Here is a 20,882-nt window from a genome sequence, read left to right on the forward strand (position 1 = left end):
TTGTTTGGTTCTTATGTGTTTAACGCCATTTTTCTACACGGCGGCCAGTATATTTGGTGGAGGAAAAAGTCGGGTAACCTCTGGGAAGAACCACTGACCCACTGGAAGCTACTGGCAAGCTTTCTCACATAACCACGTTGTACGAGCCCCAGACTAGAAACCAGGCAGATAGAGGTGAGAAGTCAACGATGTCTGAGTAACTGCAAGTCAGCTAACAAAACTCGAGCACGGCCCATCACTTTCTTTAAAGTTCGTAAGCTGGTTGCTATTGCTAGCAACAGCACATAAATGTATTACGATAAACACGGAAAACATGTCAACCCAACATCAAGTGTAGGACGACTGTGAAAGCTTGCATGCTTTTAATTGCAGCACAGTGAAAGAAAGACGACACATCTTACACTTAACAATTTATTTCTTCTATCAATAATCAACATTTCAACACTCATTCTTTAGGTAACACAGAGCAACAAATTATCACAACAATTACTGCCTATGTGATTTACAATGGTTGATTGCATTGGTACTAGCGATGACTCTGTACTGACTTAACATTTGTTCTCATTTCCAGAAATATTCTGACTGGAGTCGGCACACAAGATTCAATTCAGGTTAGGAAATACCTGCGAAACGTGAAGCACTTTTGTTTTCCACTGACCACTACACTATTTGATGGAAATATTACTTTTAAGTGTTGTTATAAAAACAAATTCTTATACAGCAGTCATCCAGAACCTGAATTCAAAGAGAGCTGAAAGATCTTTGTGAACGTGGGTCTTCTTGCTCGCTTTTTGACATGGATGAACAAGTAAAATCAAATAACTCTCAGTCACATCCTGTACAAGCCAGATCCCAATCAAATAACTCTCAGTCACATCCTGAACAAGCCAGATCCCAATCAAATAACTCTCAGTCACATCCTGAACAAGCCAGATCCCAATCAAATAACTCTCAGTCACATCCTGTACAAGCCAGATCCCAATCAAATAACTCTCAGTCACATCCTGAACAAGCCAGATCCCAATCAAATAACTCTCAGTCACATCCTGTACAAGACAGATCCCAAAAATGCAAACTGTACTGACCAACATCTGCCGGCGAATAATGCGCCAGCAGATCTGGGTCTATGCACTGTGGTTGGAGTAATCAGTACAACAAACAATATATAGACCATGATCTGCTGGCGAATTATTCGACGGCAAATCAGGGTCTATACTGCTTGCAGTTTAACTCGACTTATAAGCGAGTAAAGATGTATTCATCTTCATAAATTTCAATTAAAGAAGAAATAATCAGTAAAATGCTTAATAATTTCAGTATAATTAAACAGAGGTGACAAATCAGATGCAAGGTATGAAAGGACAAAAAGTACCTTTCATCAACTATTGCCAAATCTATAAGAAAAATTAAAAAATATAAAAAAGACTGGTCACCAGGCTCCAATTTCATGAACACAAGTCTTAAAGTTAAGTCTATGCTTAAGAAGTTTCACTGGTTAGTTTTAAATTGCACTTAAATTTAAGCCAATGAGATCACTGAATTTGAATTTATGTTCCGTAAGTGAAATCCTGGCATTACCAAAGGCTTTGTTTTATTAATTTTAAAAAAAAATCCCAACTCTCCCACCCCCCAATCAAAATACTGTCTTCCTTGACATGGTGACATGTAAACCCATATCTTTAGCAAGGTTCCTAGCCCCAGTTTTGTTAAACAAACACCTCACAATTTAATAAAATTCCATCCTATGCTTTGTCTGTTTAGCAGAATTCTGACCTGAATATTAGACAAACATAGATCATTGAGAAAAAAAAGCTCTCATATCCTGAATTACGATAACAAACGTTATTTATTTTTGAGAAACAAATTCTAAATTAACTCAAATTTGAAGAATTTACCAACAATTTATGAAAGAAAATGTACAATTAAGTAAATCCATGGTTTTATTTATTTAGTCAGTTCTAACACCCGCACTTTTGGCAAACAAAAAAACAAATGGTCAAGAGTACTAAAGGTGTCCCTAGATGGGAACCAAAAATGTACAATTTTCAGTGGGAGACATATGTGGTCCCTTCATAGGAATCAAAAGGGCTGAATGTTCTAGGGATGACCAAAGAGGCCCTTTATGGGAATCAAAAGTGTAGAATGTTCTAGGGGTGACCTAAGTGGTCCCTTGATAGGAATAAAAAAATGTAGAATTTTCTAGGGGAGACAGAAGTGGTCCCTTGATAAGAATCAAAAGTGTTGAATGTTCATGGGGAGACCTATGTTGTCCCTTGATGGGAATCAAAAGTGTGAATGTTTTAGGGGATGCCACCATATCTGGAAAAGATTACAAAGTTGTGTAATAATGCCAAAATGAGTAAATTTTGTCAAAATGTTTTCTGAACTGACATTATAGTGATAACAAGGCAAGAACTAAGCTTAAGCGAGAATAAAATTAAGCATCTGTTTCAAAAATGTAATATTCAATCAGAGAATGTTATCCATAACCTGAATGGCTAATATTATAGATTATTTTATGGGAAAAACACATCTTAGTGACAGACGACACAATATGCAAAAAACTTTCAAGTGAAAAGAACAAAAATACAAATAATTTTAGTGAAATTGGAGCCTGGTCTTCAAAAGCAAGTGACCTTACGTCTGCTTACTTCTGAAGTAGGATCTACTGCAATAAATCACAGAGTGAGTGAGAGACCCATTTACTCAAGAATTAAAAATATGAAATATTTCTCTCTAGAATTCTTATAAAACAAAACATTAATTTATCCATACCCAACTAACTTTTTACTAATCTGAACACATGGAACATTTACTTCATCTAAAAGTTCTTCTTTATATTATTACTGATTAGGTATCCAGATGAGTACCGTTGATACTCGCTTATAACTGTAAGAAGCACAGACCCAGATCTGCCATCGCATAATGTGCCAGCAGATCGGGGTCTCTGCAGTTTGTAAAGAGTAATCAGTCAAAACAATCGACACAGACTTTGGTCTGCTGGTGCATTATGCAGTGGTAGATAAGGGTCTATGCTGTTTGCCGATGGACTGAACTTTTAAGTGAGCATGTACGGTAGTTATCTGGACCAAATCTGTGTCTTACTAGGCGTTTGGATATTAAAGGTTTTGATTATGTGTGTAAATTCAAATAGATGAAACAGGTGATATAACATACCTGATAACACAAGTATATGCCAATATTTTACTTTTGGATCGTAACAATAACAAGACCAAAAGTGAGAACTATCAAGCGAATACATGTATCACTACCCTGGAATGTCCCTTTACAATGTTTAATAACTGCAGGAGAGAAAGTTTTGCATTGATCAGAGATATAAAGCAAATAACATACTGCATTCTTTAAATACATAAATACTATATTACATGGCAGGCAAGTCTGTAAAATAATTTGTATAAACTGAATTATAATAATATTTAGTTATCTATTGATACACCACAAAATGAAATGAAAGTTAAAAAAATGCATCACAAAAAAACCGAAACTAAATGCGGTGGGCGAAGATAATAACAAGGTTACAAAAATTTTAACACATGACTGAAGTAGCATTGTTTCTTTTAAGAATTTGTTACAAATACACAAATGAAAATGAATATAAGAGAAAAAAAATAAAAAATATTAATGTTGTTGATCTAGGTGGATTTTTCTCGTTGTCTAATGAATGTAAATGGACTTGCAAAAGAAAAAAGTCAGTTGCAGGATATGTGGATTAAAAAGTACTCACTTGTTCGCTGGGTCCAGCTACAAACAAAATAAACTGACCTGCAATCGCACAATGCACCGGCAGATCAGTTCTACTGATTACTCCTTAACAAACTGAAGGACCCAGATCTGTCAGCACATTATGCAATGACAGATTTGGGTCTGTGCACTTTGCAATTGGACTTTACTTATAAGTGAGTAGATATGATACAGTTTTACCTATAATGGAATTACTTTTTGATTCTGTTCTATTTTTAAAAAAAGACCCAGAAAGTTATTCCATATTCTTTGACTAATTATAAGCAAACTCCCTGACAGGAATGATAGAATATCCTTAAAGCTACACCTGGGGACCACCATGAATATCGTTATAGTTATACCCAAGGGCCACCATGAATATCCTTATAGTTATACCCAAGGGCCACCATGAATATCCTTAAAGGTACACCTGAGGGCCACCATGAATATCCTTACAGTTACACCCAAGGGCCACCATGAATATCCGTATAGTTATACCCAAGGGCCACCATGAATATCCTTATAGTTATACCCAAGGACCAGCATGACTGAAAGCATTTTGTACCATCTTTTGAACCTTGCCAAAATTCTCTAAATAATGAAATCTAAGATGTACTTTTCCTTGACTTGGAGCAACACAAGTAAGCAACTTTAGATAATTCAAAGAGTCACAAGGGTCAAACAATCAACATTCATTGATGATTAAACAATCAGGAAGATTCCTTAATAGGGAAAAGGTCATTCATTGATGATTAAGCAATTGGGATGATTCCCTAATAGGGTAAAGGGAATTCAGTAATGATTAAACAATTGGGATGATTCCTCGATAGGGGAAAAGGGAATTCATTGATGATTAAACTATCGGTTTGATTCCTTAATAGGGTAAAGGTTGTTCACTGATGATTAAACAATCAGAATCAGGATGATTCCTTAACAGTGAAAGGGTCATTCATTGATGATTCAACAAACTGGATGATTCCTTAACAGGGAAATGGTCATTCATTGATGATTAAACAGCTGCAATGATTCCCTAATAGGCAAAAGGGTATTCATAGATGATTAAACAATCAGGAAGATTCCTTAATAGGGAAAAGGTCATTCATTGAGGATTAAACAATCGGGATGATTCCTTAATAGGGAAAAGGTTATTCACTGACGATTAAACAAGCAGGATGATTCCTTAACAGTGAAAGGGTCATTCATTGATGATTCAACAATTGGGATGATTTATTAACAGGGAAAGGGTATTCATTGATGATTAAACAGCTGCAATGATTCCCTAATAGGCAAAAGGGTATTCATTGATGATTAAACAATTGGGATGATTTATTAACAGGGATAAGGGTATTCACTGATGGTTAAACAATTGGGACAATTCTTTAGTAGGGAAGAGGCATTTATTGATGCTCTATTACTGTTGGAAGAGTCATTCGAGAACTCCCTACAATGTACATTAGGACGAAAATTTGGATCTTTTGATTTGACTTGAAGACTGTAAAACTCACCATGATATATGTTTGTATCATCCTAATCTTGCACGATTTTTTGGAAGTATCGGTGATATCAATGCCATATCCCAGGTAGGTAGACTCATTTTAGAAGTATGGGTAATATCAATGACATATCCCAGGTAGGTAGATTAATTTTAGAAGTATTGGTAATATCAATGAAATATCCTAGGTAGGTAGACTAATTTTAGAAGTATTGGTAATATCAATGAAATATCCCAGGTAAGTAGACTACTTATGGAAGTATGGGTAATATCAATGCCATATCCCAGGTAGGTAGATTAATTTTAGAAGTATGGGTAATATCAATGAAATATCCCAGGTAAGTAGACTAATTTTAGAAGTATGGGTAATATCAATGCCATATCCCAGGTAGGTAGATTAATTTTAGAAGTATGGGTAATATCAATGAAATATCCCAGGTAAGTAGACTAATTTTAGAAGTATGGGTAATATCAATGCCATATCCCAGGTAGGTAGATTAATTTTAGAAGTATGGGTAATATCAATGAAATATCCCAGGTAAGTAGACTAATTTTAGAAGTATGGGTAATATTAATGCCATATCCCAGGTAGGTAGATTAATTTTAGAAGTATGGGTAATATAAATGAAATATCCCAGGTAGGTAGACTAATTTTAGAAGTATTGGTAATATCAATGAAATATCCCAGGTAAGTAGACTACTTATGGAAGTATGGGTAATATCAATGCCATATCCCAGGTAGGTAGATTAATTTTAGAAGTATGGGTAATATCAATGAAATATCCCAGGTAAGTAGACTAATTTTAGAAGTATGGGTAATATCAATGCCATATCCCAGGTAGGTAGATTAATTTTAGAAGTATGGGTAATATCAATGAAATATCCCAGGTAAGTAGACTAATTTTAGAAGTATGGGTAATATTAATGCCATATCCCAGGTAGGTAGATTAATTTTAGAAGTATGGGTAATATAAATGAAATATCCCAGGTAGGTAGACTAATTTTAAAAGTATTGGTAATATCAATGCCATATCCCAGGTAGGTAGATTAATTTTAGAAGTATGGGTAATATCAGTGAAATATCCCAGGTAGGTAGACTACTTTTGGAAGTATGGGTGATATCAATAAAATATCCCACATAGGTAGACTAATTTTCTTGCTTTTAGTTGGCTTAAAATTTAAACTTGATTATCAAAGCTAATTTTGTGTGGATTATGCCATAGGTGATAAGAATTTAACAAAATGCTAAGAAAACACCACCTCTGTAACATTTTTGTTTGTGTGTGTAAAACATGCCACTGGCAGTAAACTTACAAAAATCCAAGAAACACCCCCTCTTGATCATCATTATAACTATCTATGGGGGGAAAAGGTGGCCAATATTATGAAATAGCTTCAATTAAAATACGTCAATTTTAAGCAATAAAGAAGCCAGTTTTAAATGCTGCAAGTGCATGAACACTTGAATTAAACAACAATGTTCTGATTCTATCCATTTTATGTCAGTTAAGTAACACTAATAAATGAAAATAAATTCAACTTTAGTAAAATGACTGACTATAAGATATAATTAAGAAACCATCATTGGTTAGCCAGTCAACACTGAAATTATCCAGAAGTTAAATATCGTATGATTGGCTTTGGTATATATAAACATCTACATTGGATTTTAATCTTTTGCAACAATAATATGTCAAGCTCTTTCTAGAAGTCACCACCGCAGTAAAACTTACCAAAACTGAATACTGATGAAACCCACACTTTGAGTCATTTTATTGAGGTGTCCTGGATACAGGAGTCTGACTTGTGCTCGAGTGGCCTTTTTGGGACTACAACATGCAGCCAGTCAGCAAAGTAATCCAGCTTACAACTAAGTAAAATGAAGTTTCAATGTATTTACCACTAAAAAACAGTTTCATAAAAATATTTAAGAAATTAGTATGTTCATTTTCTTCTTTGTGACACGACCATGAAATTTTTGTGACAAAGTGCAATAATAACAAAAAAGTACAAAAGTATAAAAAAATTAAAAAATCAGAATATTGTAATGAATAAATGATTTCTGGTTTGAATGAATAAGCTTTCCAATATCACTTTAAAATTAACACTAAAATCCGCATTCAGTAGTCAAGGAAAAGGTAAGCAACAATTAAATTTTGGAGACAAATACAGATAAATGTACTTCAGAGTGATATCTAGAGTGGCCGCCCCACTGATTATTTGTCCACTTTTACTTTGCATACATACAATTATATTCAATATAAATGTGCTTTTGTATGCTTTTTTAAATCCAAGGGAGAGAACCGTATAAATGTGAAACATCCTAAAGTTTCTGATAAGAACATATCTGCACACAACTGTATATAATGCTTGACCTATTACATACATTTTACAAAAATAATCAAACCATTACATCCTCATATTATTTTTTCCAAAGTGAGTAAAAATAATTTGCTTTTCCTATGGATGTACAAGTAAATATATACTGATTAATATCAGAACTCCATTCTTGGATTTTCTCAAGCATGCATTCATCAACAGCATAACACTACATAAATACTCAATTATACACCACTTTCTCCATCAGTCATATTCATCTAAAAAGATTAAAATTATTTAATTTTAATTGGTCAAACTGGAAAATTTGGAATTTTACCGCCTCATCTAAAGGCAGTGAAAAGAAGGAAATTTATAAAGAATCTGTGTCACTTCCCATACACTCTTTCTAACACAATACTGTGAAGTTATACAATACTGTAAACACGAATAGCTTATATTTTGCAATTACTGGTTTTCACACATTTGTGGACATATCTGTGAATATATGAATTCTGCAATCAAAGGCACAGGAACATACATGTTATTCTGAAATCTCACTGCATTACTAATTGTACAAGCTTTAATATTATTTTACTTTATATACCTTTTAAGAAGCTTTAACTTTTAATTTTTGACTTGCTGGAGAACACAATTACTTCCGTTAAGAAGTGTTTAAATTTTTTTTAGCAATTTGTTATGTTTACATTTCCAGAATTTATTTTTTAATTGGTACTATATAGCCAGAATTGTGCTGATGTGCCACTAAACCCCATACATACAAACATACAAACTTAATCTGTATTTAATGAATTTTATGTGAAATATGAGTGATTCAAAACTGCAAAAGTAAGTTATTGCACATTTGAACACATTACTCTATGATTATGAAACATTTCACCTAGACTTGGACTCGGAAGGAAACTATTAGGTCTGATTGGTCAACGCTTTGATTTAAACCAATCCGATGTCATGATAGTCCATTATTTGATATTAACCAATCAGATGTCATATTGGTCTATGATTTAACATCAACCAATCAGATGTCATATTGGCCAATGAGTTGAGATTGACCTCCAATCAGGTCATATTGGACTCGACATCAGCCATAATATCATGAATGTGAGTCAGAACTAAATTTCAGTATAAGAATTTTCTATACTCTTTGGGTCTAGATAATTAATGTTTAAAACATATCTTCGTGTAATCTTGGGATCTGGCTAGTTTTGATTTAAAATGTACAGTCTTGTAATCTTGGGGTCTGGATAATTTAGATTTAAAATGTACAGCCTTGTAGTCTGGCAAGTTTAAGTTTAAAATATACAGTCTTGTAATCTTGGGGTCTGGATAATTTAGATTTAAAATGTACAGTCTTGTAGTCTGGATAGTTTATGTTTAAAATGAACAGTCTTGTAATCTTGGGGTCTGGATAATTTAGATTTAAAATGTACAGTCTTGTAGTCTGGATAGTTTAGGTTTAAAATGTACAGTCTTGTAATCTTGGGGTTTGGAAAGTTCAGGTTTAAATTTTACAGAGTTGGTTATGTCTTCATGAAGATGAATCTCCAGCATGTACAAAAAAAATGAAATTAATCAAACCTGGAAATCTGAACCATAAAGTAGTAAAAACCTGATTCACTTGGCCTGCACAACCATTTATCATTCATTGGCATACTCTTTCATTCATATTGCATTCATTGTTTAAGTTCATTCTGCATTTCATTTTCATTTATTCTCCATTTCATTTGCTTTTTCTTAAAGTATATATTCAATCTGCATTGCATTTTCATTTCACTGGCAACATTAACTGTTTCAGGGTTTGTACCAGTACTCAGCCATTCCTATTATCCAAGAACAGGCATGTATATATTGGGCATGGTAATAGTACTGTGATATTGGTACACATCCCTGAAGCCACTTTACTTTGTTTCATAACATAAACACATCTTATTTCCCAGAAGGCCACTTTACTAGGTGTTATAACCTAAACACAACTGGAATACTCTCTGATTTTCTTGTTATTTGACCAAGCAATATATTTCAAGAATTAAAGAGTTGCCACCTTTCTAGAATGCCAAATTTTATTTAAAAAATGGCTGCATATTCACATACTGAAACAGCACTTTCAGTGATGGAAAAGCTCAATAAGTAGCAATAGCTAACTGGGAACACCGTAAATTTATGTAATTTATGTTGACAACCAAAAATAGTAACTTCTCTTAAATTATAAATTGCAATCTCACATTATTCTTGCAACTAAAAATATATTGCTGAATAATATTCATGCATTTTGTCTTCAAACACAAAGTGTAAAAACAAGACTTTCATCACACTGTTGTCCATAGATTAAATACTGTCATTTATTCAATTTTTCAGACCTTAAAAATACTTTTCTTGTAGTCTGGATATTGTTTGCAAATGAAAATTTATATTTTTTAAAATATCTTATACAAATATTAATATCTCCATTGTATACTGATGTTTGATGCTGGTGGGAAGTTAGTAGTAAACCAGACTGCATTATATGTCTGAGTCCAAATACAGAACACCTCCAAAATATTGTTAAATTGTTATCTGTTACAAACAAAGAAATCTGGTTGCGGTATTTTTGTTTGTTTTTCTTTATGTTTGTTTAGATATACTGTCCCTGGAGATTAGTTTGTACAAAGGAGTAGTTATTTTAGATGAATGTTTCTGAGTTATCTTTTCAGTAAGAGTGACATCCCTTTTAATGCACGTCCACATAGAGTCAAATCAGTGGTGATGGTACACAGAACTGATGGGTCTCTGTCCTGAAATTTTGATGGTCTCCACATATGAAAGAAATAGTTTGATTCTTAATATAGTAGGTATTTAAAGTAAAATTAATCTGGCTCTCTCCACATATTAATTCACAACCAGAAATTGGTTAGATAAGGCAACAGAGTTGCAATTTTAAGGTGATCCCTTGGTGAAATACAAATCATTAGACTTGGTTAACAGTCTCTAGCCCAATCATCTAGTAGAAAGAACAAAACATAAAGCTAGGACAGTCCAAGGAGCTCTGGCTATAACTAGAGAAATCCAAGCCCGGCCCTAGGATGTACGGGGCCCAACGCAGCATGCAGGGAACAAGGCAGCAAAAGCAATGAGATGGGGTGGAGTTGATTTCCTGAAAGTGAAGGGCCCAAGGCAGTTGCCTCCTTTGCCTTGCCCAAGGGCTGGGCCTGGATAATTCAATGCCATTACTAGATTACATGGCAATCTATTTGATCATCTCTTTGAATGTGGGTCAAACATTCGTTTCTAATCCATCTTAATTTTTGTTTTTCACCAGCTTAAACAAAATGTATCAAAAAAATACTTTGTGTTTGAAATTTGATGTTCTACTGAAATTTATCACAAAATTGAAAATTATATCTAGAAAATTGGAGGGCCCAGACATTCTGATTAATGACAGTATCATGTACAGAAATCATAATATATATGACATAGTAATGCACAAAAAATATAACAATTTCAATATCACAGCAAATATGAAACAGATTGTAACAAAAGTTAAAGCAGAACATATAATTGGAGTAAAAACATGTAAACAAAAAAGTTGTGAAAATGTCAATCTACATGTATGAGATGCTGTTGTTATACAGCTTGAATTCCATTATAAATTTCCATTTGTTTGTCAATAGCAAGAACAGATACATAAGACTATGAGTGACACAGTTTGAATTCCATTGTAAATTTCCATCTTGTTTGTCAATAGCAAGAACAGATACATAAGCCTATGAGTGACACAGTTTGAATTCCATTGTAAATTTCCATCTTGTTTGTCAATAGCAAGAACAGATACATAAGACTATGGATGACACAGTTTGAATTCCATTGTAAATTTCCATCTTGTTTGTCAATAGCAAGAGTAGATACATAAGACTATGGATGACACAATTTGAATTCCATTGTAAATTTCCATCTTGTTTGTCAATAGCAAGAGTAGATACATAAGACTATGGATGACACAATTTGAATTCCATTGTAAATTTCCATCTTGTTTGTCAATAGCAAGAGTAGATACATAAGACTATGGATGATACAGTTTGAATTCCATTGTAAATTTCCATCTTGTTTGTCAACAGCAAGAACAGATACATAAGACTATGAGTGACACAGCTTGAAATCCATTGTAAATTTCCATCTTGTTCATCAGTAGCAAAGAGTAAATACATAAGACTATGGATGACACAGTTTGAATTCCATTGTAAATTTCCATCTTGTTTGTCAGCAGAAAAAGTAGATACAAAAGATTATGACACAGTTTGAATTCCATTGTAAATTTCTATCTTGTTCATCGACAGAAAAAGTAGATACATAAGACTATGCATGTCACAAGTATCTACTGAAAGTGGGATAAACTTTGAAAACATGCTGACTGGCAAAAACAAGTACATGGTAATATTAATCCTTCTAAAACAATATAATAAAATACCTAGTTTTGAAAAGAGTATTCTCTTAAAGTGACTTTTTTTATCTATATTGTTTCTCTTTTAATGCATGTCAAATTTTAAATCATATGTAAGTTTTATTCACATGGTCCTCTAATGGTTTTAGCATGTCACATAATAAATTCTTCAGGTTTGACTGGCTGGCTAAAGATATATATTTTATGTAATTATGAATTTCCACATGACCACTGAATGCTACACTTTACAGTGGAGATGTATACCCATTTCCAATTCACACTAGTGCCAAATGATGATTGTATATGATGCCACTTGAAGTCTTGTGATGCAAAAAAATTATTACTGCTTTCTCCCTTGGGAACTGTCTTCTTACACTGTTGTGTGATGAAGCATAGTGTCATTGCTTCTGGCACCATGTCCCATCAAACAATACAAGAGAACAGTTCATTCAGCAAGAAGACAATAACAGAAAGCAATACAGGTATACTTCATGACTCAAGGGTAATATCTTATTACAAAACAATACAGAGGTCAATGATTTTAAGTGAAAAGTCTATTTTGTTGATTTCTGTAAATTCTATATAAGGCATAAAAGTAACCTGTGTTGTAACCACCTTTTATGGAGGGCTGTTCCGTCATGGCTGCTATCTAACAGTATACAAAAGACCTTGCACAGAGGAAAGTTCTGTCAAGACTGTCATCTAACAGTATAAATATAGAAATTAAACAGTATATTTGGTTTTCAACATAAAAAATCAAACCAGAGAATAAAATCAAGCAGCAAAAATAAAACAAAGTTTAGTCAATTTAATGGAATCCATGAGAGCAGTATATTTATAGACTACATAATAAGAACCATTGTATGTGTTTCATGTGTTAGTTTATGGACAAAACACAAGAGATTCATCCACTTCACCTTTCCCCATATCATTTCGTCATTAGTACATACATAAATGTTTACATTTTACTGAGTAGGCATACATATATATATATATATATACACATACAGAATATTTTAAATATATAAAACACAAATATTACAAAGATAACTTTGAACAAAAACATTAAAAAGATAACTTTGCAGTTTATATGAACATAGGAAGCAAAACATAAACTGAGGAATGAAACAGCACCAAGAATGGGCTGAAGTACACCAAGTTGGATTTTCCTGACAAATGCAAAGACTTAATACCATTTTACAGGAGATTAAGAATCATAGCTGCCAAAGATAAATGTATATGATCTTATTTAGAAACAAATAAGTTTTTAAGTCCTGTAAATAATGATGGAAAGGACATATAATTTAATGGAATCAATTCCTCAACTCTGCCCATTGATGCCTGGGTCACATGACCCACTTCAGCTTTCTGCAAGTAAAATCCAAACCAATGTCTTGGGAAAAAATAAGAAAAAAGTCAAACAAATTTAAGAAGCCTGAAATTTTGCACTAGACAATGCCATTATCTTTTCCAAAGGTATATCGATAAAACTATGTGAAATGCAACACACCAATTTGTACCTTTATAGTAAACATAAAACTGACATTTTTAGAATGTTATCAGACATAAGTAACTTTCAGTAAACTTGTACCATTGTTGACATTTAAGCCTACTATGATGTTATAAATCAGACAATACCAATAATTTTTATGAGGATCTGTTGCTGATCTTGTTTTACAACACAGCAACATGTATATTATTTAGTGCAAAGGTGGCTGGAGTAAAGTGCCTTGCCCAAGGACACACCATGGTAGCCAACCAAGGCTGATCCTATAGTAGGATTTGAACTCAAACCCTTTTGGTCACGAGTCAAGCATGTTAACCACTAAACTACTGCTCCTCCTCACTGTCACTACTGATACTGCCAAAATATGTCCTTCCTAAATGTAAGTAATCCAGTGGAAGAGTGAAGTATTTACATACCAAACTGATATCTGTAAATTATATACATGTATGCTGATATGGCTTGTGCTGTCTGAGAATAAACTGTTGCTCATGGGCACACCCATATACTCTCTAGTTATCTCTCTTTGCATCATGATGACTTTATTATTATTATTATTATTATTATTATATCTGGGTTATTTATAAATTAAGAATAATTTAATTTTAGTCAATATAAACATTCTGTGATCAAAGTGCAGTATTATAATTGCACTAGAACACAGAAATACAGTAACAAGTTTCATGCAAATGTAAGCAAAAATCTGTACAGTAAACCATTTTTTGGGTGGATGGGTGGAAATAACAAGTAGTTTCCAAGTAATTAAGCATTTTGGCAACAAGAGTGACTAAAAAATACAAAGTTTATGTTCACATACAATGTAATAACTATTTAAACATTATTGAAGATGTGCATTTGCTTGAATCTATCACTGACTACATTATAAAATGTGTCATCTGAATGATTGTTAAATGGGGTACTTGCTACTATGTACATATTATGGATAAGTGCAAGTTATAGGTTCTTTTTTAAAACAAGATTTTAGCATGTATACATGTTTAGTGCATATACGAATACGTTAAAATTTAAACTACAATTGTTTCCTTCCTCCTCAAACTGAGCTTAAAACCGAAACTCAAGCTAAAAGTTGGGTAATTATGACATTCTGTAAACTTAAAAGAGAATAAGTGTCATCAAGGGATGAGAACCCCCAATTTGTTCACTTATGTAAAGGCTTCTAATGAAACTATCCAAAGGTTCAGCACTCTCAATTTTCATACTTAAGTTACACTTTGTTTCCATGGCAACATAAAATATACTAAATGCAGAAACATCCAAGTATTAAAAAGAATCTCTATGTAACTTGCTTGACACAGTTTTGGTTGAAATTTGAGCAGTCTGTTTGTTATGCTCCAGAAATAATCCCAAAATGTTTACAGGCAGACAGCTATAGCAATTTATATATCTCCCCTGCATTATATGCCACTGAGGTAATGTTGTTGTTGTTGTTGTAGGGTTTATCGCCATTTTTCAGCCCACGATAGGCTATACATGGCGGCCAGTATTAATGGTGGAGGAAGAACACAGGAAAACCCAGAAAGAACCACCGACCCACGAGACGCCACTGGCAAACTTTCTCACATACCCACATTGGCTGAATCCGAGACTCGAACCCACGCAGACAGAGGTGAGATGGCAGTGATCCGTAATGGAGAGCACTTTAGACCACTTGGCCACTCAGGGCCCCGCCACTGAGATAACAAATTATAATCAAAGAACTATAAGGATCTTCGTTATAAGTTCCCATCATAGCATGTTAAATTGCAGTAAGAAAGCTTTATTTCAAATGCAGTATTTTTTGAGCCTGAACTTTCAGTTCTGTGATCCAGAGAGTTCTATGAATACAGTATGTCATCTGACCTGAATGCTGTTGACTTATGATTCAAATTCCTAACAAACTGCTCTTATGAATAAACGTATGTACTGACAGAAAGAAATGTTTGGCAATCAATTTAAAAAAAAATATCAGGCATTTTTCAATAAGCAATGAACTCTGTTTATGCAAGAATGTATTCATGAGACAGGTGCTTTTATAATTGTGTTTTGACTCCACTCAAACCAGCAACACTTTAAACTCCACTGTTTAAAGAAAATCCTTGTGAAAAACACTTTCTGCACCAGATTCAAGTTACAAATAATGATACTAATTCTTACCCGTAAAATGGCATCATGAAAAGATAGAAATGCAAGTAGAATAATGTAACCCACCTATAACTTTAATATCAAAGCAGATCACGACTACCAAGTGCCATGGATTAAAGATTGAAGCAACTGATATATCAGTCTGCAAAATCTTACAAGGCAGATCTTTGCACATCCAATCAATTTAATGTTACACCATGCTACAGTCTAACAAGACAGATCCATGTAAATCCTATCATTTAAATGATACACCATGCTAGAGTCTTACAAGGCAGATATGTGTAAATCCAATCATTTAAATGTTACATTTAAATGATAAACCATGCTACAGTCTTACAAGACAGATCCATGTAAATCCAATCATTTTAATGATACACCATGTTAGACAATCAAGACAGATCTGTGTAAATCCAATCACTTAAATGATACACCATGCTAGAGTCTTACAAGGCAGATCCATGTAAATCCAATCATTTTAATGTTACACCATGTTAAAGTCTTATAAGATAGATATGTGTAAATCCAATCATTTAAATGATACACCATGTTACACAATCAAGACAGATCCGTGTAAATCCAATCAAATAAATGATACACCATGCTAGAGTCTTACAAGGCAGATACGTGTAAATCCAATCATTTTAATGTTACACCATGCTAGAGTCTTAAAAGGCAGATATGTGTAAATCCAATCATTTAAATGTTACATTTAAATGATACACCATGCTACAGTCTTACAAGACAGATCCATGTAAATCCAATCACTTTAATGATACACCATGTTAGACAATCAAGACAGATCTGAGTAAATCCAATCACTTAAATGATACACCATGCTAGAGTCTTACAAGGCAGATATGTGTAAATCCAATCATTTGAAGCATGCACCATGCTAGAGTCTTAAAAGGCTGATATGTGTAAATCCAATCATTTAAATGATACATCATGCTAAAGTCTTATAAGCCAGATCCATGTAAATCCAATCATTTTAATGATACACAATGTTATACAATCAAGACAGATCTGTGTAAATCCAATCACTTAAATGATACACCATGCTAGCGTCTTAAAAGGCAGATATGTGTAAATCCAATCACTTAAATGATACACCATGCTAGAGTCTTACAAGACAGATCTGTGTAAATCCAATCACTTAAATGATACACCATGCTAGAGTCTTACAAAGCTGATATGTGTAAATCCAATCACTTTAATGACACACAATGTTACACAATCAAGACAGATCTGTGTAAATCCAATCACTTAAATGATACACCATGCTAGAGTCTTACAAGACAGATCTGTGTAAATCCATTCACTTAAATGATACACCATGCTCGTGTCTTACAAGACAGATCTGTGTAAATCCAATCACTTTAATGACACACAATGTTACACAATCAAGACAGATCTGTGTAAATCCAATCATTTTAATGTTACACCATGCTAGAGTCTTACAAGACAGATCCACGTAAATCCAACCATTTAAATGATACACCATGTTACACAATCAAGACATATCTGTGTAAATCCAATCACTTAAATGATACACCATGTTAGAGTCTTACAAGGCAGATATGTGTAAATCCAATCACTTAAATGATACACCATGCTAGAGTTTTACAAGGCAGAAATGTGTAAATCCATTCACTTAAATGATACACTATGCCACATTCTTACAAGACAGATTTAACCTTGCATACATTGCTTTTGGTGGGCAATCTCTCTTGATTGTTAGCTTTCATCACCTGGTGCCATTTGCCACCAGCCTGTACAGTAGGAATGCTAACTGTCAACACCTGAAGCCATTTGTTAGCAGCCTGAACAGTAGGATTGCATGATTTCATTGCCTTGTGCTATCTGCTAGCAGCCTGTATGGTAGAATTGCTAGCTTTGATCACTTAGTGCCATTTGCTACCAGCCTGTACAGTAGGATAGCTAGATTTAATTGCCTTGTGCTATTTGCTAGCAGCATGTATGGTAGAATTGCTAGCTTTGATCACTTAGTGCCATTGCTAGCAGCTTGTATAACAGGTAGGACTGCTAGCTTTCATTACCTAGTGCTATTTGCTAGCAGCCTGTATAACAGGACTGCTGATTTTCATCCCCTAGTGCCATTTGATGGCAGCTTGCACAGTAGGATTGCTAGCTTTCATCACCTTGTACCATTAGATTGCAGCCTGTACAGTGGAATTGCCGCTTTCATCACCTCGTAACATTTGCTGGCAGCCTGTTCAGTGGTATTGCTGCTTTCATCACCTCGTACCATTTGCTGGCAGTCTATAAAGTGGAATTGCTGCTTTCCTCACCTCATATCACTTGCTGGCAGCATGTACAGTGGAAATGCTGCTTTCATCATCTCGTACTATTTGCTGGCAGCCTGTACAGTGGAATAGCTGCTTTCATCACCTCGTACCATTTGCTGGCAGCCTGTACAGTGGAACTGCTGCTTTCATCACCTCATACCATTTGCTGGCAGCCTATACAGTGGAACTGCTGGCAGCCTGTACAGTGGAGCTGCTGCTTTCATCACCTTGTATCACTTGCTGGCAGCCTGTACAGTGGAAATGCTGCTTTCATCATCTTGTACCATTTGCTGGCAGCCTGTACAGTGGCATTGCTGCTTTCATCACCTCGTACCATTAGCTGGCAGCCTGTTCAGTGGAATTGCTGCTTTCATCACCTCGCACCATTTGCTGGCAGCCTATACAGTGGAATTGCTAGCTTTCATCACCTCGTACCATTTGCTGGCAGTCAGTACAGTAGGTTTGTTAACTTGATGCAAGCCTAATGCAACATAAAGCTAATATTATTGAACACAGTCCAATTTCAAGCATGTTTAACTCCTGCAACATTTGCAGTTACAATTTATTTTACGAGTGTAACATTTTACAAGAACTAGTAGTTACTAACAAATATTTAGATAATGAAACAAAAAGGCATTATATATATCCCCTGCCCTGCCCAAATGTTTCTTGAGAAAGAGAAGGATCTGTCAAACATTCATATACTAAAAATTTCATTTACCAAGTATACAGGTAAGTGATAGGCATCACTTTTTTGTTCCAGAAAAAAAAAGGTCAATGGTGGATGGATGACTTAGTAGACAAACACAAGAAAATGTTTAAAACACTGAAACTTGAATAGCAAATGGCACATCTACACCATTAGCATAACATGTGTATCAGATTTCACAGACAGTTTTTGGTGTTCTGCACTGGAAGCTAAATAAAGTGAATGCTGGATAGATGAACAGACAAATGGACAAACATACTAAAAATATTAAACTGAAGAACTGTAATTTACAAAAGGCACATCTAAACCAGTAGTTTAATATGTGTAAAGCTCGTAAATACTAGATGTACCTGCCTATAAGTTTAGTCCAACTGCAAATAACACTTGACATGCCTGCAGATCAACAGCTATACTTGTCATTCTATTGATTACTTTTAACAAGCTGCATTGACTAAGATATGCTGGCACATTATGTAAAGGCAGATATGGGTCTGTGCAGCAGCTGGACTTGACTTTTAAGTGAGTATACATGGTAACTTTGGAATTCTTCCCCAAAAATGAAGTTGCTGATAATGAATGATGGATGGACAGAAGAACTGACAAAAAAATAAAACTATAAAAACTTAATATTTTTTAAAATTGCAACAGGCAAACCTGGAGCACAGTGCTAACAAGTATACAAAATTTCATAGAGATATCTTTAATAGTTAGGCTTGAGAAAGTGAAGTGTGATGGACAGAATCTTTCTGTACCATCCATAGGTGAGGGATAATAAATGGAATAAAACAATATGAACACAAATCTGTTACATTGCACAAAAATTAAAACTGGATTTTTCTATTAATGCTCTATTCATTACATTTGCATATCTATTTAATATCTAAACAAAGGGTATATATGTATTTACATTCATTATACTATCAAGAGGGGTCAATGATTTTAAAAAATAAATAATACTTTGGATTACTTTTCATAAAGTAGTAATGCATTGCCCAGAAAAAGTTCTAATAATGTTTAATTGACCTTAGCTGTGAATTTTACTGTCTGGCAGTTGTCATTTATTCTCTATCAATGTCTGTAACTTAAGCACCAACTCTCTGGAAATTTTCAGGACCTGTTTAGCATTGTGTCTTTCAGCCATTTCTGAAAGAAAAAAACATGGAAAGACAACTATAAAAAAACAATCTCAATCATGAATGAATCTAAGCAATCAAAGCTTTCCTTAAAGAATACTCACTGTTACTTATCATTCATACTTCCAATTACTTTATTATCGCTTATTGTTGGTAACATTCCCACTTGTTTCTCTCAAAATTCTGAACTGTGGTCGAACATTCTACTTTTTCAATAGTAGATTTCAAATTGCTGCTCACTGTAAATTCATCTATTTTCATGGAAATACATTTGTGGTTTTACAATAGAATGATGTTATTCAGTACTTAAAAAAATCATGGAGGTTTTATTCTTTACATTTAAGTACCCTTGTTCATTGTATCTTTAAACTTGACATGAAATCCACTCAAGTCCCTCATAGGGACTGACACTTTACTGGCCAAACAAAGTGTAGAGGAATCCACAATAAGTCCATTTCTTCATGACTTTTTGTGTGTGAGTTGGATTTTTAATGCAGCTTTAACAATTTTAGTAACATCGCTACAATGTCTGCAGTGTGGTGGTTTATAAATATGTCTAGCACTGGGACATCATGCCGCAGACAAGCAGCATTGTGTCCCACCCAGTCACATTATCCTGACACCAGGCCGACCAGTCCTAACACTAACCTCTTAATGCTGAGCACCAAGTGAGGTAGCTGCTAGCACCATTTTTATAAGTGTTTGGTAAGACTCAGCATTAAGAGGTTAGCATTAGAACTGGCTGACCTGGTGTCAGGATACTGTGAATGGGTAGGGCATGATGATACGTATCTGTGGCATAATGCCCCAGGGCTAGACATCACCATAAACTGCCACAATGCAGACATTGTAGCAATATGGCTGCAAAATTGTTAACACCAAGTTAAAAATAAAAATCACACACACACTAAACATATCTACAAAGTTTTATAAAAACTGGATGAGAAATATAATCTTGAAAGATATGCAGATCTCACTTATTATAGAACCTGCAAAGAAACCATAATTATACATGCTTATTTATAAAGATGCAGAAAAATCAAATTGAAATTTGATCTCCAGTGTGGTGATAAGCTAAGTCATCTGAAACAAGATTACCTTAAC

General features: G+C 34.1%; 1 protein-coding gene across 1 annotated transcript in view; it reads right to left on the bottom strand.

Annotated features, from left to right (window-relative positions):
* Nucleotides 1-397: 397 nt before the first annotated feature.
* Nucleotides 398-20,882, bottom strand: part of LOC149805949 (small G protein signaling modulator 1-like) — a 37,339-nt gene continuing 16,854 nt past the window's right edge. The window contains exon 6 of the mRNA XM_089950734.1: nucleotides 398-19,788. Coding sequence (XP_089806860.1) covers nucleotides 19,700-19,788 — 89 coding nt within the window. The 3' untranslated portion in view covers nucleotides 398-19,699. The remainder of the gene's footprint in view (nucleotides 19,789-20,882) is intronic.

Source organism: Sinohyriopsis cumingii, chromosome 2, assembly GCF_028554795.1.
Source record: "Sinohyriopsis cumingii isolate HCF-2022 chromosome 2, ASM2855479v2, whole genome shotgun sequence".
Taxonomy (NCBI): Eukaryota; Metazoa; Mollusca; class Bivalvia; order Unionida; family Unionidae; genus Sinohyriopsis; species Sinohyriopsis cumingii.